We start from the raw sequence: 24,335 nt of genomic DNA, 5'->3' as shown, positions 1-24,335 counted from the left end.
ATGACAGTGGAAAAAAATGTAATGCATTCTGCTTCTCCTGGATATTTCTTTTCTTTTAGGGGTCTTTGTGTATGATCGATGGAAGTAGAGGAGAGGAAAACATAGATGTACAATGCATTAGGTCTCAAGAACTGTAATTGTAGATGGTTGCTACAAAAATTGGTTGCAATATATTTCAATGAAATTGGAACATGAATATTGGATTGATAATATGAGAATCAAAACAAAGAATGTCATAGTTGTAAATGTGGAGCAGCCGCTCTACATTGGCATGAATGCGCGCACTTGCCACTCTGCGCGAACGCGTGTGGGTGAGGGAGGGTTTCGTGTGGACTAGGATGGTCAGAAGCAGGGTGTGGGTGTTGTCCAGACGCCCGCAAAACCCACACGTTTGTCTATGGTTTACGAGAAAAAATGCGTCCGGACCATCATGCAGACCGATACAAGCTCGCGTTGGATCGCACAACAAGTCTGAACCACACGATCCACACGGTTGCGGGCGGCTTAAGCGTCAACGTTGGAAATGCCATAACGTATTTTGTATTCCAAACGGTTCGTACGTTAGCAGGTTAAAATCGTTCGGATTTTTCTTCTTCTACAGATTAAGAAGTGTACGCTAGGGAACCACTATACTCGGTGAGCCATCATAATCTGGGAAGATATATACGCAAGGGAAACGCGTCAGAAAGCGTGCACAATGTATAACAAATAAAAAGAGAAACACGAAAAATGTTTCTCAGTATACAGTAAAATGCAGCTCACTCGTTTAGGAGGGTAACAAATCTCTGGAAATTCTTGTACGATGACCCGCCCTCGTTAATGCTCATACGAGCCGCATCCCTGAGCATCCCTACCCTCTCCGCGATCCCCTCGTCGCCGATGACCTGCTCAAGTTTGCTCTTCACCTCCTCCTTCATCACGACTCCGTCTCCGAGCGTCACGGCCAAGCCGGTCCTCCAGATGTCGCAGATGTAGCTCCGGTTCGTGAACTGGTCGGCGAAGTAGGGCCAGCACAGGATGGGCACGCCGTTCCTCACCGCCTCCATCGTCGAGTTCCACCCGCAGTGCGACATGAAGCACGCCACGGCGGGATGCGCCAGAACCTGCATGTTGACATGGATCAGAGACCTGCCACTTGCAATGGGCGCATCATGGAGTTCTTGAGAATATATATACCATACCTGCTGTTGGGGGCACCAGCTGACGATCATGCCCTTGCCGGCTATGCGGCTCTGGAACTCGTCGAACCACGCCTTGCCGAGGACGTCGGAGGTGAAGTCCGGGCGCACCACCCACAGGAACGGCCGGCCGGTGAGCTCCAGCCCCTCGGCGAGCTCTCTGAACTGCCGCGGGTCGAAGATGGTGAAGCTGCCGAACGCCACGTACACAACGGAGCCTTCGGACTGCGCGTCGAGCCACTCCAAGCAGCTGACGTCTTCCGGCCAGAACTGCCCGACGGGCTTCCGGAGCTCCTTGTCGGCGAACAGCGGGCCGATGGGCAGTATCTCCGGGAACAGCCCGAACGCCGCAGTCTCGGCGTCGAGGAACGAGTTGCACACGAGCATCTCGGCGAGGCTGGTCGCCTTCGCGTTATCATAGACCACCAGCTGGAAGACTTCCTGCTGCCCCTCCGGTGGGCCGTCGATCAACCATGGCATGCGCGACGGGCAGACCGGCGGCATATTCGGGGCGATCTCGTACTTCTCCTGTCGCTTTGCCACGCCTGCACATGTCATTTGTTTAGGTGTTTTTCATCAAAAAATAATAATTTATGTGTTGTCATCTGCATGCGTTTCATGAAAAAAGTCCCAAACCCTCTACAAAGAGACTGAACAAAACGTAAATCTTGTATTGACTTAGTCAAAGCTGATTGATATGCAATCTGCACGAATGATGCACATATGACTTCTGGTGCAGTATCTTTAATTCGGCAAGATTCTACTAGGTTTTATTTTTTTTGAATTCAAGAAGATTCTAGCTAGACCGTTGGCCTAGCATGAGAAGCCTTTGCTTCAAAAAGTGGGACACGAATATACCTCCTACTGTCGTAGATTCATAGTTATAGTAATGAACAAGTTATTCCTCGCAAAGTGAACCTCGTTTATTTTTCATGACACCTTAAATTTGATTTAGAGAGCATTTGTTTTTGCAATAAAGCTTCCCTTGTCTAAATAATCTCATCTGGATAGTCACTATAGTCATCTCTAGCAGAACTCCTCTCCTACAACTCCACAAATGCTCTCTCAATATTGAACTTCTCAAATATGAGAAGTCAAATGGTAAGCGGAGCTAACGAAACCCTTATATTTAATTCTTTTTTTTAAAATGGGCTATAGTTTCATCCTTTGTGACATATATTTCAAACAATTGCATGGTATTTCGTCAATCCTTTGAATGATTCAAATGCACCATATGCAACAATTTAATAACAAACATACATATAGTTCATCCAATCAAGCAATTTAAATTAAAACATGCATATACATCATCCAAAAGCCACAAAATAGATCAAGTTTATCCAGAAAACCACCGCATAACATGTATTATGTCATGAATCAATTCCTGCCAAGTTCATACTACATGAACTCATGCATTCCCTTGCTCACCATCACCACCACCGTGACCACGGCTAGCACCATCACCACCGCAGTCGAACATTGGTTGGGCCTAAATCTCACCAGGAGTGAGTTCCCAATATTTCCTCATCGTGTCATCGATTGAGATCGAATCCATATAGATGCTAGCACGATCTCTAGGCATTGCGTCGGACACTTGGCAGACATGATCCTCTCTGAAGGCTGCGGTAGTCGTAGGTGGCGGCGGAGGAGGTGAGGGGTGGTCGCAGATGGATGACAAGGCGTGGAAGTCACTCGATGTGAGAAGGCATCCGAGTGGATGAGCCGCCGCCTCGTCAATAACCTTGTATGTTGTCCGCAGCTTCCTCGTCCGTTTGTTCTCGGCCAGCGCAACCAGAGGGCGGCTGGTAATCTTCATGGACAGCGCGGTCTTGCCGCCGGCCTTCGTGGACGGCTTGGCGGACTGTACGGTCGTCGTCGTCTGTAGCCGCTTCCTTTGCACGAGAGGTTGTGCGTTCGTCGACCTCGGCATCGTAGCACCGACGATAGTGATCGGTGGGTTGCGGAGGTGGCCAACGGTTCCATTCCCATCAGAATTAGGACCTTCGGTGGATGCGTCGGTGACATTAGGGCGGGAGTTTGGATAGAGAATCTTTTGATGAGAAATGTTGGCGGCTACTCAGAAGTGAGAGAGGGTGGGAGGGTTTTGGCCTTAACTCCTAAATTTTTTAGAAGTTAACTGTTTGAGGGTTAGGTTAGGTTAGGTGGAGCTTAACTCCTCAAAACTAAATCTTTAAAGAAGTTAGCCCTTTTTTAGAGTTCGATTAGAGATGCTCTAAATGTGGTTCAAAACGAAGCTATGCTCACTAAATTTAATTCAAATGCTTAAAAAGATTATAATTAAAATATAGCCGTATTTCATTAAAATATTGCAAGATGTCGGCTTGACTTAGCAAGTGTGCAGAACAATCTCTTAAATCCGCAGCTAAAAAGAACCGCGGTGACATAAAACTGTTCCAAAACTTGCAGATTCTTCCCAATACAGTACTTAGTTTCTCACTGTATGCATGGTACTATCTCCTTTTGAAAATGATTGAAGTTCTGTGTTTGTCCTAAGTCAACCTTTTTAAGTTTGATCGAATCTATAGAAAAATATGTTAACATCTACAACATCATTTTTCTTTTGCGAGAAACTTCCAATGAAATATATTTTTCGTACTATATGTATTTTTTGCCGTACTATGTGTGTTTAGTCTTGTACTAGTTCTTAGAATATTTTTCTGTAAAGTTGATCAAATTTAAACAAGTTTGACTTAAAAAAACTAAAACTTCAATTATTTTGAAATGCAGGGAATATCATACGAAGTTACGAACGATGAATTTTTCATACCCTTGTCATCAATGAAGCCATCCTCTATCATCTTGGGAATCGTGAACCACGTCGCCAGACTCCCGCCAGCCGCCGGCCAGACGGCAGCCACCCGGACGCCGAGGTTCTTGGCGCCCTGGAAGCAGAACCCCAAGTTGACGTCGGCGATGAGCCACTTCACCTTGCTCTCTCCGGACGCCTCCGTCTCCCTGATGAGGTCCACCACGTAGCCCGGCATGTACCGCGTGATCCCGCCCACGAACTTGCAGAGGTCCCTGCGGTCGTCGCGGTCGGCCAGGCCGTCCGGTATGGAGACGAGGCGGATGCCGCACAGCGCGTCGCCGGTGGTGCCGGTGTCGAGGAGGAGCCCGTGGATGAGCTCGGTGCAGACGAAGGTGACCTGAAAGCCGCGGTCGACGAGGCGGTGCGACAGCTCCATGAAGGGCGTGACGTGGCCCTGCGCCGGGAACGGCAGCACCATGACGTGAGGCGCGGCGCCGGCCATGCTGGTCGATCTACGGTGCGCGCGTGTGTCAGTGTGTGTGCGGGAGTGTGTGTGAGAGTAGGCAGACAGAGAAACAGAGGTACTGATAAGCGCGCGCTGTTTTGGCATATGCGGCCGTCGGCGCATCAAACGATCTCGTCGTTTTCGCTCTGCCCCGGTGCATGCGATCCGCCAGGCCGGCTGCCGGCTGTCGCCGGCAGGGGCGCTCGCGATGATGGACACGAGGAACGATTCAGCGGGAAGTGGGGGTTCGGCCCGGTGGGGGGTTGCTTTGCCTTATTGGGCCTTATACGATTCTAATGAGATTTTGGTTTCCCGCGGGCTGTGTGATCCCGTTTTCCGGCCCATGCAGACTGCATCTCCACTACTATTAAACAATCCGACGGAAACTTTGTTAAGTGCACCCCGTAATTACTCCCAGAACACCGGACGACCCATTCACGACCGCACGATTAGTCCCACAAATCTGAATGTAACCGCCATCATTGATCTAATGGCTTTATGGTGTGGACTTGGCAATTTCTAATGGCTGGCTGACCGTACTCCACCACCTGCCCTCAATCCAACGAGTTCCTGAAATCACGTCAACGATTTCCGCCCCCGATTCAACGAGTTCCTGAAATCACGTCAATGATTTCCTTCTATGAACAGGCCTCCACACCACACCCGACCGCTAATTTGTTATTACCCTTGAAGAGCCCTGAGGAGAAGGAGCTGCGGCTGGAGGCGGAGTCCACGCTGGAGTGGGGCGGCGTGTGCGCATGACTGGTCGACATCGCCGCAATCGTCACTGGGAGGGCTGGGTCCCCGTCGGGCGCAATCGGGACAAGAGCGAGCGGCCGCTCGAGCAGACCACCACCTACGCGCTGCTTTCGGCGCTGTTGGATTTTGGCAATGTGGGCGACGTGTTAGATGTTGTTGCCGCGGCCGCATGTGGCCAGGCCATTCGAGAGATATGGGGCGTCAGCCGTAGCCTCAGGGCGGCGGGCGCGGTGTTTGACCCGTTGAAGAGGCTCGTCGGGTAGACGTTGGACGCGAGGTAAGGGGGTTGGCTCAGCATAGGCGTGCGTGGCCGGCGGCCCGAGGGACGCGCGGTTGCCTGAGCAAGAGGCCAGTGAGTCTCCTACTCTGCTCGTGCACTCTCTCCTCCTTCTTCCAGCAAAGGGCGAGTGCCGGCCGACCGTTGCGGAGGGCGAGTACGGGCCATGCGGACCGGAGCTTGAGGAGGGCAAGCGCGGACGACGCTGATTGGGGCTTGAGGAGGCAATGCGACTGTTGCTTGAGGAGAACGCGGGTGCAGACAAAGGAGAGCGTGCATGGCCGGAGGTTGAGGACGGTGGCGTCTGTGTTGTTGTGTCTGCGTGCTGTGTACTGATTACTAAATAGTGGGTTGTGTCCTGAACTTTTGATGCGAACTGTTGTGCACTGATCCTTTGTTAGATATTCTGCTGCAGAAGATTTCGTGGTGATAGGGACTACATCACTACAAACTTGATGCGACACCTTCTCTCCTTGATTTGTCCCAAAAGTTTGACATTATTTGACCCATAAATCATAATCCCATTTTAGGGGAAATCCTAATCTCATCTCCAATACTAATATTTGACACAGATTCTTTAGAATGGTCATGTTAGCGACTTAACTTCTCTTAATTTTTGGGTCGGGATCCTTCAGAGAAGTTGAAGCCGAGCATAAAGTTTGGAATATTTTTACTGAAAGCAACCAAGAGATACCCAGGTCCCAGGGCCTGATCAGGTGCAGGTTGTGTCGCTCGGCAGAAAAAAAAAAGACAATAGCTTTGGCCTTTTGAACCTCGTGAGTGCTTTGTTTCCATGGAGAACTGGATGAATCAGAGACAACAACATAGCCTAATTTTTTTTGCATTGTCTAATGGATATTTATAAACATTCATATTTATGTTCTTTGGGAAAATCAAACGCACGATGTTCTTATTTCTTTATTTCATGATGAGTCATATGCTTGCAACAATAACAACAATTTTTTAGTTATAATTGTCCAGCTGTTTCGGTTGTTGGAATTTTTTAATATATGTACTTTTTGCATCAGAAGTTTGCGTAGGTTAGTTACTCCTCGCCGCAAAGGAAATATCCCCCCGTGTTAAAAAGAAAAGAAAATATCCTCCCTTCAATACAACAAATAAATTCAGTATTCATCCGCTAAATGAAAAATGTTATTTCATTATTAGTACATTATTATCAGCTACTGATTGTGTAATATTTATAAGTAGCATCACTAGATTTTTTATTTTAATGTTTATCTATTATAACTAGGATGAACATGTATTTTCTTTTTTTAAAATACGTGTGTTGCACGTGCATGCTAACTAGTGTTTGATGAAATTTACATCCCTTTTTACGATGCTTGTGCGCCTCGCTGAATCACACTGTCTAGACAACACGATCTCTCTCGGACTGGCTGTATTGACACAAGCAATCATACACTTAACACTGTGCTCTTGCATCGTCACATAATGGCTCTGTTTGTCCTGGCAGCAGTTTCAATCGTCATAACCTCGCTCTATAGGGGTAGGGGTGGCTCAGTACGGTCTACGGAGTAATGATGCATGGTTGCATATCAAGATCAGGGGTGACATGTTCATGTGTCAACAGATGATTGGTGACATGTTCATGTGTCAGCAGATGATTGGTACGAAACACCTATCAAATTGTATAGGACGGGATTCTCCATCTACTCGTTGGTCGCACTCTGTATAATTTGATAACTGATAAGCCATGCGACGCCAGAAGGTTGTGTCGTTAAATAAACCAATTGTGAACCGCTCCTTGATGTCGGTGTTAGCGACGGAGAACATTGCTAATTAGCCCTCACAAACGATTCACGGCCAATCATTAAGCGAGATTCTTAAAAGTATGTGTTGGTTTTCATTTAGGAGTCATTGATTTTTCATGTATTAATGATTCCATAATTACTTTGATACCAAAGGATAACTCGTCTGAAAATAATGACAAAAAATATGTGACAATGCCAGTTAAGATTCTCATCACTTTTTTGCGTGCGGAAAATCTAAGACAATGTTCAAGCTGATTGTAGATTTTCGTGTTAATAACACCAAAATATTAGTTCTCTCTCTTTTGAGATGGTTCGTTCCTCGGAATCAAATGGGCAAATAGTTCTTCTAGTCTTCAGTTTCTATTGTTTGCTTTTATGTGAGTTAAATGAGTCTGAAATAATCTTCTTCAAACCATTGTTTGCTTCCATGATTTGTCTGCTCCTTTCTTTGAAAAGGAAATTGATGATCTAGTTGCCTCTGTGCCATCTGACAGAAGGTCTTTGAAAAGGAAATAATCTTCTTCAAACCATTGATTGCATTTCAAAATTGCTTGTTGGTCATTTCCAATTCAGAACCTTCTTCAGGTAGTCCACATGAATCAATATGAGTTTATTTTGTTCAACACCCTACAAGATTACCTTGAATGGTCTTTTGAGTATTCACGCCAATGTAAGAATTCTGGAAAAGAGTTAGTCCTTCTCAAATTAGATTTTCCGAAGCTTTTCACATTGTATAGCATTATGTGAGTATGCAAATTCTTCATGTTGGTGACTGGGTTGGATTCGAGTCATTATTTCTGCAGACATGTCCGTTGTTTCGTTGAATGAGGTGGTTGGTAAGAAGTTTCAACGCAAGTGAGTGAACGCTCCTTTTTTTTCTTCATTTTTATTACTTCAAGAACTGTTCATGTATATCAAATTCGAAAAAAGTACCAGATTTCAAAAATATTCTTAAGTTCGGAAATTTGAATTTTAAAAAATTTCTTAATTTCAAAGAACTTCACAAATTTAAAAAATGTTCGGGATTTCTTTCAAAAATATTCTTAAGTTCGGAAATTCGAATTTTAAAAAAATCTTAATTTCAAAGAACTTCGCAAATTTAAAAAAATGTTCGGGATTTCATAAAATGTTCATGGATTTAAAAATATTGACGCATTATAAAACAGTTTTCATGAATTCAATTTTTTAAAAAAATTCATAAGTAATCCCAAAATTCAAAATGAAATGTCTAAAATCACCGATTCAAAAAAGTTCTCAAACCTTATAAATTTCAAAATGAAATGCCTAGTCCTCCTGCCCATTTGGGGTGTTTCACAAGCAGGTGTGCAATTACCTCCGTTAGTCTCTGAATGCTCGCACCACAAGAGTCCTCTACAAATTTTGTTCATTGCCATCAGAGCTTTTGGTGAGAGATCCAGTGTCATCATTGAGTGGAGATCCAGTGCTCCATGAGAAAATAATGTCATCGCTTATTTGGGTTGATACGAAATTGACATAAAGGTGAAATTGTGTCTAGAATAGTAGTCGCCGCACATCCTATACAATTAGATGAGTAATGCTACATTGCCCTAAAAAAAGATGAGTACTACACTTACGTAAAAAAACTACATAATTTAAGATAATGAGAGACGCGGTGGGTTATGATTGGAGATAAGGGGAGAAAGGGGCCCACCCTCGTTAAATTCGCGCCGGGGGGGGGGGGGGTACCTTAGGTAGTTTACGTAAGTTTTTGTAGCCTGTATGTAGATGAGGGTTATTGTAATTAGATAGGTGATCTCCTAAATTTTCCGCTCACCCTAAAATTATACTACCTTAACAGGCAATCATGTACAATAAATACATAGACGGCGACCCAATTAAACGTATATATAATACAATAATATATATATATATATATATATATATATATAGTTTTAATACTCATATTATTAATTCATAAATATTTGTGTTTCATACAGCCAAATCTTATTAAGACATATTGCAATCAATTCCCACAACATAGCTGGTATCATCTTATGATACATAGCAAATTAATCACACGCATACGCGAGATGTTTTTTGTTCATTCACTTAGGAGGTCCACAAATCTAGTGAAATTCTCGTGCGACGAGCCGCCGTCGCTGATGCACCTCCAAGCGTTATCCTTGAGCCAGGACGCCCTCTTCCTGAAGTCGGCGTCGCCGATGACACTTTCCACCTTGCACCTCACCTCCTCTTTGGTCACAACACCATCCTCGCCGGGGCACACGGCGAGGCCGGTCCTCCACACGTCGGTGACGTAGCTCCGGTCCAGGAACTGCTCGCAGAAGTAGGGCCAGCACAGGACCGGCACGCCATTCCTCACCGCCTCCATCGTCGAGTTCCACCCGCAGTGCGACACGAAGCACGCCACCGCGCGGTGCGCCAGGACCTGCTGCTGGGAGCACCAGCTGACGATCATGCCTATGCCGGCGACGCGTTTCTTGAACTCTTCGAGCCATTCCTTGCTCAGGCCGGCGGTGAAGTCCGGGCGCACGACCCATAGGAACGGCCGGCCGGTGAGCTCCAGCCCCTCGGCCAGCTCCTGGAACTGGCGTGGGTCGAAGATGGCCATGCTCCCGAAGGCCACGTACACGACGGAGCTGTCAGGTCGCGCGTCCAGCCATTTGAGGCAGCTAGTGTCCTCCGGCAAGAAGTTGCCGACGGACCTCTGGAACTCCTTGTCGGCGAAGAGCGGGCCGATGGCCAGGATGTTGGGGAAGAGCTTGAACGCGCCGGCCTCGGCGTCGTGGAACGAGTTGCACACGGTCATCTCGGCGTGGTCGCTGAACTTGTTGTTCCGGCACACGAGCTGGAAGATGATGTGCTGTCCGTCGGGGTCGCCGGCGTTGTTCCACGGCAGCAGCGACGTGTGGAGCGGCGGCATCCCCGGGGCCAGCTGCAGCGTCTCCTGCCGCTCTGGCCATCCTACAGTACAGTAGAATATTCGATCGCAATCACTCACAAGCTATAAGAATTCAGAATAGAGAATGGAATTTGCAGATACCCTTGTCGTTGAGGACGCCGTCCTGGATCAGCTGGGGGATCTTGAGAATGATGGCGAGGCACGCCGCCGACGCCGGCCAGAAGGAGGCGACCCGGATGCCGAGCCTCTTGGCGACCTCGAACGACCAGCCCATGTTGAAGTCGGCGACGAGCCACTTCACCCTGGGCCTGCCGGCCGCCTCCATTTCCCCGACCAGCGCCTCCAGGTAGGCCGGCATGTGCCGCGGGTAGGCGTCGACGAGCTTGTTGAGGTCCTTGCGGTCCTCGTCGTCGGCCAGCCCGTCCGGGATGGAGGCCAGGTGGATGCCGCGCAGCGCCTCGCCGCCGTTGGGCAGCGCGGCGAGCACGAGCGCGTGGTCCACGTCGGTGTTGACGAAGGTGACCTCGAAGCCGTGCTCGACGAGGCGGTGCGAGAGCTCCATCAGCGGGACGACGTGGCCCTGGCACGGCATGGGCAGCACCATCACGTGACCCTTGGCCATGGCTGGCCTCCCTCCCTCCGCGTGCACCTACTGCTGCGGCTGCTCTGTTTACAAGCACAATCAGCCAGGGATGCAATGTGTGGCGAACAGCTGGGAATGGGCACGGCACGGACACTAGCATCCATTCCCTCCGTCCCGAAAAACATGTCGCAGCGGTATTTTTCTGAAAAAGTCCTTCAGATTTATCCGACCGAACCCGCGGTCCAATCGTCTCCTCCGCCAACTCGCTCAGTTCCACTAGCTCCCCCGCAACGCCGGCGACCTCGCGTAGCTCAAGCACACCGCGCCGCCGTGCAGCTCCACCGCAACCCCGCGCGGATCCACCTCTACCCCGTGCAGCTCCCCCGCTCCCCTTTCCCGCATCCCTAAATTTCCAAGCTTTCTCCCATCCCCTTCCGGAAAATCGGCGCTTGCTGCCCGTCGATTCTCCACTACCACCACCAATCCCGGCCACCGTGGAGGAAAAGGTCACTGGCGCCGGCAAGATAGGGGAGAGCAGGAGGAGAAAAAGGGACCAGACGAGTGGCAGCGGGTGGTGGCGATGCACGGCACGGTCACTGGAGAGGCGTCTGCGGCGGAGCTCGTCGGCGTCGCGTATGCCAGGGCGTCGAAGCCGACCAACGCGTCCGCCGCCTCGTCTACTGGAGCGGGCGGGCACAACTACAAGGGCGCCTCCGCGTTCGCCGCGCTGGCCTGCTTGGCTGGCGGCAACAGCTGGCACCAGGACGACGACGGCGGTGAAATTGAGGAATTGCAGGAGGTCAGCCGTCCACATCCCTCCTCTGTTGGTGAAGCATCATGGAGTAATCATGTTAATTTATCTACTGCTGTTTGTGGTCCAGCTCCTGTTAATTTTACTTCAGAAAGAATTCCAATCCATCTGCTGCTATTTGTTGTGTGTACATACTGTTAATTGATATCCAGATTGTGGAGCTGTAAGGAATATCGTGGACTAATCCTGTTAATTGATCATGTGTGATTGTCTCCGTGAGTAGTCCTGTTAATTGTCCCTGTGTACTGTCTAATTGTTCATGCAACATCATGGATTTTTATGACCTGAACTTATCATGTTGAATAAAATTAATGGAGAAGGGATTCATTCTTCTTCAGACCTTGTTTGTTTCTTTCTGCTTGAATGCATGGTGTACAGTACAAGTTCATGAACAAGGGACCTTTTTTTGCAATTGCAAACTCTGAATGCTCAAGTCTGGAAGTGTTTACAAATTCAGAGAGTTCACATGACTACTGGTCAAATAATTCAGTGTAAATCTAGTCTGAAACTAGTAGAGCTCTTGGTGATATACAAATTCAGTGTAAATAGAAATCTGCGACATGACTACTGATCATGTATGCAAGATGTTGCTACTGGATGAGCACAATAACTACTCAGTAGATTTTGATTAAAAGTTTGACACATGATCATGTATGCAAGATGTTTCTACTGGATGCATGGATGCATGACTGGGACATGACTACTCGGTAGATTATGTACTCCAAGTAGACAAGATCATCTAAGTTAGACCAAATTGTGAGATTCAAATAAATTCAAATTAATCCAAAGGCCTTGACTAAATTATTCGGATTAATTTAAACAATTCAAATAAATCTAAATAATTCCAAAAAAGTTCAAAGAATTAGCCTGAATGCACATTGATGATCCCAAAGAATGAGCCATTCAAATCAGCTAGGCTTTGAACTTTGATGGTTTTTTTAGTTCAAAGCACTTTGAGTACTCCACAAATTTCAGTAAACTTTCCTACACTGGACACTATAAACTTTCAGTACACAAAATTCAGTTATCTTTTCAGTAGGAAAATTTATGTAACAAATCTCAGAAGCTTGCATTTTCCTACTCTTGTTGGCAATAGTCATTATCAGTTTACTGTCCATTTTAGCCTAGCCTTCAGTTATCTTTTCACCCATTTTTATGTCCATTCAGTTATATTTTCAATAGAAAAATCTCTGTAACAAATTACAGTTTGCTGTCATTATCAGTTTACTGTCCATTTTTGTTTTGATTTCAAAAAGTTACCCATCAGTCACATTTTTGTCCATTGGCTATCATATTGTAGTAGTGAAAATGGGTGCAGTTCCCTGCCTTAAGTGGAGCATCGACATAACTTGACAGTATATGGGTGTTTCCTAATTTTAATCTTGTTTTCTAGTTCTAATTTCAAATGCAGATCAGACTGTATTGTGCATATCTACATCTTGGAAAACATGTTCTAATTTAGTTTCTGAAATTTACAGTATTGGTCATCCTAACTGAAACATGTTATGATGTTCAGTTTGCTCATGTTTTAAAACGTCATAAAATCGTTGTACCTGAAGAGCAGAGGCGCCGGGCAAGTTTGATCTTTGATCTGATGTAAAAAAAGTTTGATCTTTGATACTGCTGATATCGATCATTTGCTGCTACAGAAGATACTGCTCCTACAGATACTACTGCTACAGATGATAGTCCTCTGTGTTGATCAATTGATCTGCGGCTGATACTCTGCTTAACTGATCTCTTGATCTGCAGGTGAGAAGTAGAGGATCTACTGCTGGGCGAGCAGTGAGGTGCTGGGCGTGGAGGAGGAGAAGCGCCTGGGCTTGGAGGAGGAGCGGTGCCTAGTTGTGGAGAGGAGGTGCTGGGCATGGAGGAGTAGAACAGGCGACCGGAGCTTAGGCGTGGGCGGGGGAAAGTCCAGGGATCGTCGATTTGGTGGGCGTCGGCGGGGATGGGCGGCGGAAATTACCAGTGACCATCGCTCAGGTAAGCAGCAGGGGAGCTCCAGCGACAGCTCGAGCAGGGGAGCAGCAGCACGAGCCTGGCGGAACAGGATAAGCAGGAGGATGATCTTGAGGTCCAGGCGCGCTCGGGAGCTTGAGGAGGACGAGATCCACCGGATCTTGGTGGCGGGACCTTGAGGAGGACGAGATCCACCGGATCTTGGTGGCGCAGGTCCTGCGCTGCAGCGGCGGAGGGGATCGCGGTGGGAGTGGATTACGGCAGCTTAGGTCCTGGGCGGCGGTGGCGCAGTTACTGGGCGGCGGAGGAGCAGGTACCGGGCGGCGGAGGAGCTGGCCCTGGGCGGCGCAGGCGACGAATCGGCCGACGACGGCCTTGGCCCGATGCACGGGAGCTAGATCGGGCGAAGGAAGACGGAAGGACTTGTTTGTAAAAGATTCGAAGATACAAGGGGTTTTTGTGCAAAATTTACATTACACTATGCTTGCGACATGTTTTTCAGGACGGAGGGAGTAATATACTCCCTTCATTCCCTTATAAAGTCACTAGGAAAAATACATTTTGCATCTATACAAGACCACTAACAGTAATCGTGGCAAAAATTAATAATGTTTTCTCATATTATCAACTTTTTTAATACAGTTTTGCTAAAGCACATCTAGATGTGCCATAAGTATTGCACATCTAAGTCATATGTTTTTTTAGAGAAAAGGCATCAACCGAGCCCGAGATGGGGCTCGAGCCTAGCCCGGCTATGTTTTGATCTTACATTGAGATTCGTGTGAATATTTTCTTTCTCTCTTTTTTTCTCTTTATACTTGATTCACTCATTTAGATGTGCAATAACTAAAGCACATCTAGATGTGCCCTAGACACACCCTTTTTAATACTTGCATGCATGTAGTCATAATAGTACTTCCTTCTCATTCCTTCCTTATATGCATACAAGCATATTAATGATTCGTTTAACGAAAAAAAAAGGTTAACTTCCAAAACAATCATTTAATTTTACATTGACACTGTAATTTGAGTTTGTAGCCTTGTATAAGGAATGGGGAAGTATATCCGAAATAAACGTAAGGGAAACGGAAAGGAAGATTTTCTTCCAAATACAGTACAGTTTGCAGAAGCAAAAGCAAAATGAAAAATGTGTGGCTCACGTGTGTGTCGAATGGGTGCCATGCAAATGCATACGTGACCAACAACAATACGCGAAATAATCCATTACACTACGTGCTGGACTTTTTCCCTTTATAACACGGCCGGGAAGGGACTAGAAGGTCCCCGAAGCTGTTGTAAACTTGTAATATCAGAAGGTGATAAAGACAAGACATTCAATCAAATAAAGAGTATAATCATGTCCTTCCTTTTTACAAACAAGACCCTAAATATAAGAGAAAACATCATTTCTTTTACAAACAAGACCCTAAATATAATAGAGAGAAAATGCAATGTAGTCCTGCTTTCGCCACCATCTTCGGATAAATCATTGCCATCATCGGGCAAAGGAGCCGGCCGGGCTCACCATGGAGGGTGAATAAAGCTCGCCAAAATAGCTTGCTTATTTGATCTTCTTTTCTGACGGCCAAGGTTGATGTAGTGGAAGAAACTAGACGAATGAATATTCAGTGCAGCTTGCAAGTCCCCTTGAATGCTAGATCAGAATGGGTAGCACAACCATCCACCCGCATCCTTCCTTATGTCTCGGCAACAATGGAAAAAGAGGGCAAGGAAAGCCTGATGCACCGGATTCACTGCTCCACGTAGTTTATTGATGGAGAGAGCGGAGAATGTTCCTTGCTACTTCGCATGCCACCATGGACGAGGAGAGGAAGAAACAATCTGCCGCCAATCGATGCCACTCATAAGCATATGAGTACATCTCCGACACGACATTACAGCAATCATCACCAAGGCAATCTTAAACTACTACTAAACCTAGCCCTAACATCTATAACGACAAAGTTCCCCCACCCCCTGTCATCCGACGTTGTTGCCAAATGAAGAGACAGGGGTGGGGAAGCTTTGGGGAGACTCTCAAGAGGAGGAAGAGAGAAAAAAGGTGGGGGCGACGAGCAGTCACTAGTAGAAAACAGGGCTATGGTCCAGGCCGGCTCAGCTCATTAGTCCCGGTTCAATGTCCATACTCTAGACTTAATTTGGCGTCTTGCAATAAGGTTAGGGCTCATGAAGGTTTGGTTTCGAAGAGAGGGTTATGGTTTTTGCATAATTTTTCATAATGATTTATTATTACATCTCATTGTTTGACTAAACTAGAACGGTTAATTTTGAATCACATGCAAATAATAGCAATGATGTTTTTTATGTGAACCACGTAAAATAATCATCATATGTTTTTGTAACTAGGGATAACTAAATGCGAGTATAATATCTTCATCAAAACCATACAGAAGATGATGTTACCTATGTCTTGTGTTGAGTGCCTTGATTGGTATGTAGTTTCAAAGCATGGATCTAGATGGATTTTTTCTCTCCCCTGGAACTAGGTGTTGATATTGTCATGAGTAAGGATACCTAGTCAGGGGAGGTTGTTTTACGCGTATACCCGGATCATATCACCCAGAAGAGTATCCAAGGATTCTTGATTTTTGTGTCCCGCCATGTCTCAGTAAATACTCGAAGAGTATAAGGCCGAAGGATTATGTTGGAGATCTGATTTGTTATGGGAGGGTGGACTTGCAACTCGGACAAAAAAAGGTTGGGCCCCTAGTTGTGAGTGGATGGTGGACTTGCAACTCGAACAAAAAAGGTATGAGCCTAGTTACGAGTCGAGGGTGGAATCGCAACTCGGACAACAAAGATTGGGCCCCAGTTACGAGTCGAGAGTGGACTTGCAACTTGGACAGAAAGAGTCTAGCCCCATATGTGAGTCGAGAGTGGACTTGCAACTAGGACAAAAAAGGTTGGGCCCCAGTTAGGAATCGAGGATTGACTTCCAACTAGGACAAAAAAAAAGGTCGAACTCCAGTTGCGGCTCGAGGGTGGACTTGCAATTAGGACAAAAAATGTCGGGGCTCAGTTGCGAGTCGAGAGTGTAATTGCAATCGGGAAAAAAAGTCCGGGCCCCAGTTGTGACTCGAGAATGGACTTGCAACTAGGAAAAAAAAGGTCGAACCCCGAGTAACGAGTTGAGGATGGACTTGCAACTGAGACAAAAAAGTCAGGTTCCGATTACGAGTCGAAGGGGGAATTGCAACTGGGACAAAAAAAGATCGGGCTCCAATTACGAGTTGAGGGTGGACTTGCAACTAAAATAGGGTCGGGCCCAATTTGCGAGGAGATGGTGGACTTGCAATTGGGACAAAAAAAGGTCGGGTCCCAGTTGTGAGTCGAGGGCGGACTTACAACTGGGACAAAAAAGGTCAGGCCCCTGCTGCGAGTCGATGGTGGGCTTACAACTGGGGAAAAAGACCGGGTCCTAGTTGTGAGTCGAGAGTGGATTTGTAACTGGGACAAAAAAATCATAGCCTAGTTACGACCCGAGAGCTGACAAAAGTGAAGCTAAACGGGCCTAGGCGATCAACAAGATATGCAATACACAAACAACAACAAAGTGAGGTGGAAGATAGAGCGCTTGCACGAAAATTACGAAAACTAAATCAATCAGTGAATTTAAAATAGACTTATAAAATTTCAAAAATCATGGATTTAAAAAGACCAAAAAAAGGAAACCAAAAAAAGGTTTAAAAACCAAAAGAAAAAAATGGAAAAAACAAACATGAAAAAAAATTAAATACCCTTGTTCCAAAAGACCGGACGAAAATTACAAGTTGTCACCCTAGCGCCCTATAACTCATGGAGCATACCTATACCTTGCCTTGCTTCATCTCCGCGCTTTTCCTTTTCTTTTGAGAATGCCTCTCCCCGCTCACAATGACATTGCTTCAAAAAAAAGTATAGCCGTCAAACACACAGACAGCCCAACCCACAAAAAATGTATAAAAGAAACTGGTTATTTTCGTCATTGGGCCAAACCCAACGAAGACAACGTGACACAACTGAGCAACAAACACAACTGCATGGGATGTACGAGTGTGAGAGACAGTTGCACGAATCTTATAGCAAAGTTTTATTCTATGGTGATGGACTTAGATGTGAGGTAACTATTTCACATCAATATGTGAAATAGCAAACCCGGTATAGATATGTTTCTGATGCATTCAGAAATAATATTGTATATCGAAAAAACTTCACATGTATTAACAAAAGCCCGATAATAATACACAAAAAAACAAAGAAAAATACACAAAACCAACAAAAAGATAAAAGGACAAACGAAGGAAAATCGCTCAGGATGGAAAATAGGTAAAAAAAACTCTTGCATTTCTACCCTGCACCCGAAGTATATTGCATCTAGATGTGAAATAGCAAACTTGCTTTGATATACTCCCTCCGTCCGAAAAGCTTGTTCCAACCTTGTCTCTCGAATAAATATATCTAGCACTAATTTGATGCTAAATGCATTCATTTGAGGGACAAGCTTTTTCAGACAGAGGACCAGAAACAAATAAATTAGGGAAGCGGATTTGTTGGAGATGCAATAAGCCGGGACAATATTTGTTCACGATCCCCTAAAGTCCAATATAATATATTCTCCTTGGCCTATCTCAGGATGCCACGATAAAGATACTAGTAGAACTCTAGGAAGAGCGAAATGGTGCAGCTCACTCCATCAGGAGATCGACAAATCTCTTGAAATTCTCGTACGAGGAGCCTCCCTCGCTGACGCTCTTGCGAGCTGCATCCCTGAGCATCCGCGCCCTCTCCGCGATTCCCTTGTCGCCGGTGAGCTGTTCGAGTTTCGCCTTCACCTCTTCCTTGGTGACGACGCCGTCCTCGCCATGCGTCACGCCCAAACCAGTCCTCCAAATGTCGCAGATGTAGCTCCGGTTCGCGAACTGGTCGGAGAAGTAGGGCCAGCACAGGATGGGCACGCCGTTCCTCGCCCCCTCCATCGTCGAGTTCCACCCGCAGTGCGACACGAAGCATGCCACCGCCGGATGCGCGAGAACCTACATGTACGTCGAGATAACCAAGGATCATGGCCGGACTCAAAACGCATGGCATGATGCTGAAGTTCTTGGCAGTGCACCGGGCGCGCACCTGCTGCTGGGGGCACCAGCTGACGATCATGCCATTGCCGGCGACGCGCGTCTGGAACTCGTCGAACCACGCCTTGCTGACGCCGTCGGACGTGAAGTCCGGGCGCACGACCCACAGGAACGGACGGCCGGTGAGCTCCAGCCCCTCGGCGAGCTCCCGGAACTGCCGCGGGTCGAAGATGGTGAAGCTGCCGAACGCCACGTACACGACGGAGCCTTCGGGCTGCGCGTCCAGCCATCCCAAGCAGCTGGCGTCCTCCGGCCAGAACTGCCCGACGGGCTTCCGGAGCTCCTGGTCGGCGAACAGCGGGCCGATGGGCACTATGTCCGGGCACAGCTCGAACGCCCCGGTCTCGGCCTCGTGGAACGAGTTGCACATGACAATCTCGGCGAGGCCGGTCACCTGAGCCATCCCGACCACCAGCTCGAAAGCCGCCTGCCGTCCTTCGGGCGCGCCGTCGATGTTCCATGCCATTTGCGTCGGGCAGAGTGGCGGCATGCCGGGGGCGATCTCGATCTTCCCGTGTCTCTTCGGTAAGCCTGCACATTATCCATGTGTTATGATTTTGGTTTGTGAATTGGACCGAACAAAACTGCATTTCTCTGCGTCAATAGATTGATTGAGACTTCTCAAGGCAGTAAATTTAGTTCCAGAATATGAAGGAGCAGAGTATTGCATGGAAATGAGTAAAGAAGCAGAGTACCATTGTGGTCGAAGATGCCATCCTGTACGAGCTGGGGAATCCTGAGCGACGTGGCAAGGCACGCCGCGGACGCCGGGCAGACGGAGGCGACCCGGACGCCGAGATTCCTCGCGGCCTGGAAGCAGCACGCCATGGTGGAGTCGGCGACGAGCCACCGCACCTTCCTCTCCCCGGACGCCTCCGTCTCCCTGATGAGCTCCGCCACGTGGCCCGGCACGCGCCCCAAGACCCCGGCCAGGACCTTGCCTAGGTCCCTGCGGCTGTCGCCGTCGGCCAGGCCGTCCGGTACGGAGACCAGGCGGATCCCGTCCAGCGCCTCGCCGCCGCCGTTCCGCGGCAGGGCGTCGAGAAGGAGCTTGTGGATGGGCTCGGTGCAGACGAAGGTGACCTGGAGGCCGTGGTCGACGAGGCGGTGCGAGAGCTCCATGAGCGGGGTGACGTGGCCCTGCGCCGGGAACGGCAGCACCATGACGTGGGGCGCCGCGCCGGCCATGGCCGGTTCGCCGGTCGGGCTGAACAGGCAATGTGCGCAGCGGCAGAAACGCAGGGAGTGATGATAAGGGCGCCTTTCTGCGTCGTGCTCGTCGTTTTCCGCGGAGAAGGATGAAACCGGCCGGGCGTCTGCTTCTGCCATATGTTCCGTCGGCCACATGTACTCGCGCGGTGAGTGAGTGAGAAGAAAGGAGCTGCGATATGTTCCTGTCTCCTTGTATGGGCACCTACAACATATAGCCATCGATAATTGACCCTTGTAAGGGAGAGTGGATTTACTCTCTCTCTCTCTCTCTCTCTCTCTCTCTCTCTCTCTCTCTCTCTCTCTCTCTCTCTCTCTCTCTGCATGGAGAGTGGATTTGTTCTCCCGAGCTCCATGGAACACTGTTTTTTGAAAATTTCCAAAATTGTTTTCTAAATTTCAAAAATAACTGGAAAAATACACATGAAGATTTAGGTATATACTACTATTACTACTACATTCCTGTATAGTTTCATGAACAAATACTTCTATAGTGAACAGTGCATGTGCTAGAACGAGATGATTTTTTTGTAGCTTGAATCGAAACGTATTCCATCATGAAAAAAAAATATGAGATGTAGTATACATCCATAGGTTCATGTGTAATTTTTTTCAAAATGTTCCAAAACTTCAAACATATAGTTTTTTGAAAGAAAAAAAATCAAAAATCAAAAATCCAAGCTCCATAGAGTCCGGGATCCAAAAGCAATTTCCACTTCTATGGAAGCATTGGCATGTCCTGAAGCCCTGGCACTCCGCCATCTTCCTGTTGCCTTGGCTTGTATGATGGTTGTGATGGACATATCAACCGAAGCTTCGGAGGGAGCCCCATGAAATTAGGCGGCCTAAACATAAATCTTTAAGCGGCCTAAATATGGACTTATTTTTAGGCGGCCCATGAAATTGAACTTCGGAGGGGGTACAAGAGTGCATTCGGGTGGGCCAGCCCATGTAGCAGCACCAAAGTAGTGACAGGCACTAGCTCTGGTTTCTTCCGCTAAAAACATAAGCAAGCCTTGGATTCTTCGTTTTTTCTGTTTTGGATTATTATTATTTTGGTTTCTTGTTATGGTTTTATAGGAAAGCACAAAATGTATTTATGCTTAAAATTCATATTTTCAGAAAATAAACTGAGAAGATGTTTTGAAAACTGTCAACATTTTCAAATTTTAGGGTCATTATATAAAAGGAAATATTTCCAAAAAACATTGGCAAAAAATTCAAAGATTTGTACTCCCTCCGTTCCTAAATATAAGTCATTTTAGAGATTTCAATATGGACTACAAGCAGAGCAAAATGAGTTAATCTACACTCTAAACTATGTCTATATACATCCGTATGGAGTTCATATTAGAATCGAATCTCTAAAAAGGCTTACATTTAGGAATGGAGGGAGTAAAACTTACGTTTTTTTAATATTCAAACATTTGATTTTTTTAAGAACTAAAATAACAAAAGGTAATAAATTAAAATAAAAAAGACCAAATCTTCTAAAAGGTTCCCAAAACCAGAAAACAAAACCTACTACATGGGCCACCCGGTATAGTCGCTGGCTCGGCTCGGTGCAATGCATCAACATTTTGGCGGGAGCTCCTATTTATCACGCGAGTCGACAGATAGACCCCAATCGCGCATTTTGGGACAGCCCATGTAGCAAGAGTTAAGTGCCTCCATTCAAAAATAAATAAAATAGCACAAGTGACAGCCAAAACTTGATTCTCCTTTTTGGAAAGACCTGATGAGGGTTAAAAAAGAGTTACCCACTCTAGGTCAAGAATAACGTTCTTTTTAGTGGATATTATATATCTAGGGCTCCACTGAATATTAGTTTTGGGTTGACTCTGACGGATTATGAATGGATGGCCTGGTTACGTTTTGTTGACGAAAATAAATCTAACAGGAGACTAGTCAGATGTATTCCGATGAAAATTGCACATCTGGGGTTTTCTCGGTCAAATCGATGTATCATATGGCAAATGTATTTTTGGGGTAAAGCAGAACTTTATTATAACTTAAAGGTGCTCGGGCAAATCGCCCAAGGCACGCAGCTACTTGGGACGGTACAACAGTTGGCTAACACAAACTACCAGTTTTAGCTAACTCATGCCCTACATATTTTGCACCACGATGACACACGGTCACACGCTGCTTGGAGAACCACATTTTGAACTGGAACTTGATGTCCACGATACATGATCGATTCATCTTACACATATTATTTCGTGTGCCATGGCTTGGGAGCACCCGAAGCAATGGACCCATGGTAGCCGTTGAACTTCTAGAAAAAAATTCAACAGTTCTTGCAATCTTGTAACTTGACTGACCCAACTAGAAAAAGACTTGACTGACCCGAGATGTTGATCGCCACAAACAGCTATAACACACCCGCCACGTACACAGAGCACTACCGTTGTAGGAGTATCACAGTATACGGTGTACTCTCTCATTGGCTTAGCAGGTCGATGAACTTCTTGAAATTCTTCTCCGACGAGCCGCCCTCGCCGATGCACTCGGACGCCACGTCCATGAGCCAGGACGCCCTCTTCCTGATGCCCGCGTCGCCGATGAGCCCCTCCACCTTGCCCCGCACCTCCTCCTTGGCCACGATGCCGTCGTCGCCGGGGGACACGGCGAGGCCGGTCCGCCACACGTCGGTGACGTAGCTCCGGTCCAGGAACTGCTCGCAGAAGTATGGCCAGCATAGGACCGGCACGCCGTTCCTCGCCGCCTCCATCGTCGAGTTCCACCCGCAGTGCGACACGAAGCAGGCCACCGCGCGGTGCGCCAGGACCTGCATGCCGGAACCAAACAGATCCACACGTTACGGCACTGCGCAGCTAGCGACACGTCAAGTGGCACGGGTGAGCGTGGCGGTTTGTGGGTTTGGAGCGACCTGCTGCTGGGAGCACCAGCTGACGATCATGCCGGTGCCGGCGACGCGCTGGCTGAACTCGGCGAGCCACGCCTTGCTCAGTCCGGGGGTGAAGTCCGGGCGCACCACCCACAGGAAGGGCCGGCCGGCGAGCTCCAGCCCCTCGGCCAGCTCCCGGAACTGGCGCGGGTCGAAGATGGCCATGCTGCCAAAGGCCACGTAGACGACGGAGCCGTCGGCCCGCGCGTCCAGCCATTTGAGGCACCTCGCGTCCTCCGGCAGGAAGTTGCCCACGGGCTTCTGGAACTCCCCGTCGGCGAAGAGCGGACCGATGGGCAGGATGTTGGGGAAGAGCTTGAACGCGCCGGCCTCCGCCTCCTGGAACGAGTTGCACACGGTCATCTCGGCGAGGTCGTTGAACTTGTTGTTCCGGCACACGAGGTCGAAGATGATGTGCTGCCCCTCGGGGGCGCCGGCGTTGTTCCACGACATGAGCGACGTGTGCAGCGGCGGCATCCCCGGGGCGAGCTGCAGCGTCTCCTGCCGCACCGGCCATCCTACAGTACACGTACGGTATTCAATCGCGCCGGGCCGGACAGCCGGTGAAGAAATCGATCAGTCCACGGAAGGAGAAGCACACATACCCTTGTCGTTGAGGACGCCGTCCTGAATGAGCTGGGGGATCTTGAGCATGATGGCGAGGCACGCCGCGGAGGCCGGCCAGAAGGAGGCGACGCGGATGCCGAGCCTCCTGGCGACCTCGAAGGACCAGCCCATGTTGACGTCGCCGACGAGCCACTTCACCCTGGGCCGCCCAGCGTCCTCCATCTCCCCCACGAGCCGCTCCAGGTAGCCCGGCATGTGGCGCGAGTAGGCGTCGATGAGCTTGTTGAGGTCCTTGCGGTCCTCGTCGCCGGCCAGCCCGTCCGGGATGGAGGCGAGGTGGATGCGGCGCAGCGCGGCGGCGCCGTCGGGCGCCATGGCGGCGAGCACGAGCGCGTGGTCCACCTCGGTGTTGACGAAGGTGACCTGGAAGCCGTGGTCGACGAGGCGGTGCGAGAGCTCCATGAGCGGCACGACGTGGCCCTGGCACGGCATGGGCAGCACCATCACGTGGCCCCTCGCCATGGCTTAGCCTCTCCCTCTCCGCAGTCCGCAGTCCACGCGCACGGCAGCAGCACTAGAAAGACGCGCGCAGGGGATGCAGACGCAGTGTGGCAAACTGGCTATCACCGCACAGCACAGCCTTTTGTGGAAGGATTCCGGTCGTGGGGGACAGAAGCTTCCTGCGAAATACTCCTTCGACGTTTCTAAATATTTGTCTTTCTAGAGATTTCAACAAATAACTACATATGAAGCAAAAAAAAAATATACTTTAAAATATGTCTATATACATCTGTACATGGTAATCATTTAAAAATTTTAAAATGACAAATATTTAAAAACGGAGGAAGTACTAAATAGCTTGTCTCGGTGGTGAGCTGGCGGTGAGGTCTGTCTGTCTGCGTTCTGCAGCAAGAAGCCAAGCAATCGTTCAAAGCTACAATTAGTCGCTTCTGGACAGTGCAATAATATGCATGCATGCTTATCGGATGCAGGTCGTGTTTGTCGCCTTCTAGCA

The 24,335-nt window shown here is 48.0% G+C and overlaps 4 protein-coding genes across 4 annotated transcripts; all 4 read right to left on the bottom strand.

The window, feature by feature from the left end:
• Window positions 1-758: 758 nt before the first annotated feature.
• On the bottom strand, window positions 759-4,553 carry LOC125505979 (UDP-glycosyltransferase 83A1-like). The gene is made up of 3 exons (XM_048670873.2): window positions 3,967-4,553; window positions 1,182-1,723; window positions 759-1,103 (listed from the first exon to the last, which is right to left on the bottom strand). Exons 1-3 carry the CDS (start codon window positions 4,448-4,450, stop codon window positions 759-761), a joined length of 1,371 nt encoding a protein of 456 aa, XP_048526830.2. The 5' UTR covers window positions 4,451-4,553.
• Window positions 4,554-9,169: 4,616 nt separating this feature from the next.
• Window positions 9,170-10,889, bottom strand: LOC125510643 (UDP-glycosyltransferase 83A1). The gene is made up of 2 exons (XM_048675885.2): window positions 10,287-10,889; window positions 9,170-10,207 (listed from the first exon to the last, which is right to left on the bottom strand). The coding sequence occupies exons 1-2, from the start codon at window positions 10,765-10,767 to the stop codon at window positions 9,324-9,326; spliced, it is 1,365 nt and encodes a 454-aa protein (XP_048531842.1). The 5' UTR covers window positions 10,768-10,889; the 3' UTR covers window positions 9,170-9,323.
• A 7,141-nt stretch (window positions 10,890-18,030) lies between these two features.
• LOC125510641 (UDP-glycosyltransferase 83A1) lies at window positions 18,031-19,988 on the bottom strand. The gene is made up of 3 exons (XM_048675884.2): window positions 19,329-19,988; window positions 18,626-19,164; window positions 18,031-18,534 (listed from the first exon to the last, which is right to left on the bottom strand). Exons 1-3 carry the CDS (start codon window positions 19,978-19,980, stop codon window positions 18,187-18,189), a joined length of 1,539 nt encoding a protein of 512 aa, XP_048531841.1. The 5' UTR covers window positions 19,981-19,988; the 3' UTR covers window positions 18,031-18,186.
• Window positions 19,989-21,988: 2,000 nt separating this feature from the next.
• On the bottom strand, window positions 21,989-23,952 carry LOC125510640 (UDP-glycosyltransferase 83A1). Its single transcript, XM_048675883.2, has 3 exons — window positions 23,359-23,952; window positions 22,736-23,271; window positions 21,989-22,633 (listed from the first exon to the last, which is right to left on the bottom strand). The coding sequence occupies exons 1-3, from the start codon at window positions 23,840-23,842 to the stop codon at window positions 22,286-22,288; spliced, it is 1,368 nt and encodes a 455-aa protein (XP_048531840.2). The 5' UTR covers window positions 23,843-23,952; the 3' UTR covers window positions 21,989-22,285.
• Window positions 23,953-24,335: the final 383 nt, after the last annotated feature.

The sequence above is a fragment of the Triticum urartu genome, chromosome 5A (genome assembly GCF_056163025.1).
Source record: "Triticum urartu cultivar PI428250 chromosome 5A, HENAU_Tu73, whole genome shotgun sequence".
Taxonomy (NCBI): Eukaryota; Viridiplantae; Streptophyta; class Magnoliopsida; order Poales; family Poaceae; genus Triticum; species Triticum urartu.
The sequence above is the reverse complement of the archived record's forward strand: the minus strand, read 5'-3'. Positions and strand labels throughout refer to the sequence as shown.

What these genes read in the sequence shown, in the direction of transcription:
- LOC125505979 (XM_048670873.2), bottom strand. Translation starts at nt 4,450, where the DNA reads ATGGCCGGCGCCGCGCCTCACGTCATGGTGCTGCCGTTCCCGGCGCAG. An exon ending in TGGCTTCATTGATGACAAGG is followed by an intron (nt 1,724 to 3,966) that starts GTATGAAAAATT and finishes TGACATGTGCAG; the next exon opens with GCGTGGCAAAGCGACAGGAG. An exon ending in GCTGGTGCCCCCAACAGCAG is followed by an intron (nt 1,104 to 1,181) that starts GTATGGTATATA and finishes GTCAACATGCAG; the next exon opens with GTTCTGGCGCATCCCGCCGT.
- LOC125510643 (XM_048675885.2), bottom strand. Translation starts at nt 10,767, where the DNA reads ATGGCCAAGGGTCACGTGATGGTGCTGCCCATGCCGTGCCAGGGCCAC. An exon ending in CGGCGTCCTCAACGACAAGG is followed by an intron (nt 10,208 to 10,286) that starts GTATCTGCAAAT and finishes ACTGTACTGTAG; the next exon opens with GATGGCCAGAGCGGCAGGAG.
- LOC125510641 (XM_048675884.2), bottom strand. Translation starts at nt 19,980, where the DNA reads ATGTGGCCGACGGAACATATGGCAGAAGCAGACGCCCGGCCGGTTTCA. An exon ending in TGGCATCTTCGACCACAATG is followed by an intron (nt 19,165 to 19,328) that starts GTACTCTGCTTC and finishes GATAATGTGCAG; the next exon opens with GCTTACCGAAGAGACACGGG. An exon ending in GCTGGTGCCCCCAGCAGCAG is followed by an intron (nt 18,535 to 18,625) that starts GTGCGCGCCCGG and finishes ACGTACATGTAG; the next exon opens with GTTCTCGCGCATCCGGCGGT.
- LOC125510640 (XM_048675883.2), bottom strand. Translation starts at nt 23,842, where the DNA reads ATGGCGAGGGGCCACGTGATGGTGCTGCCCATGCCGTGCCAGGGCCAC. An exon ending in CGGCGTCCTCAACGACAAGG is followed by an intron (nt 23,272 to 23,358) that starts GTATGTGTGCTT and finishes CGTGTACTGTAG; the next exon opens with GATGGCCGGTGCGGCAGGAG. An exon ending in GCTGGTGCTCCCAGCAGCAG is followed by an intron (nt 22,634 to 22,735) that starts GTCGCTCCAAAC and finishes TCCGGCATGCAG; the next exon opens with GTCCTGGCGCACCGCGCGGT.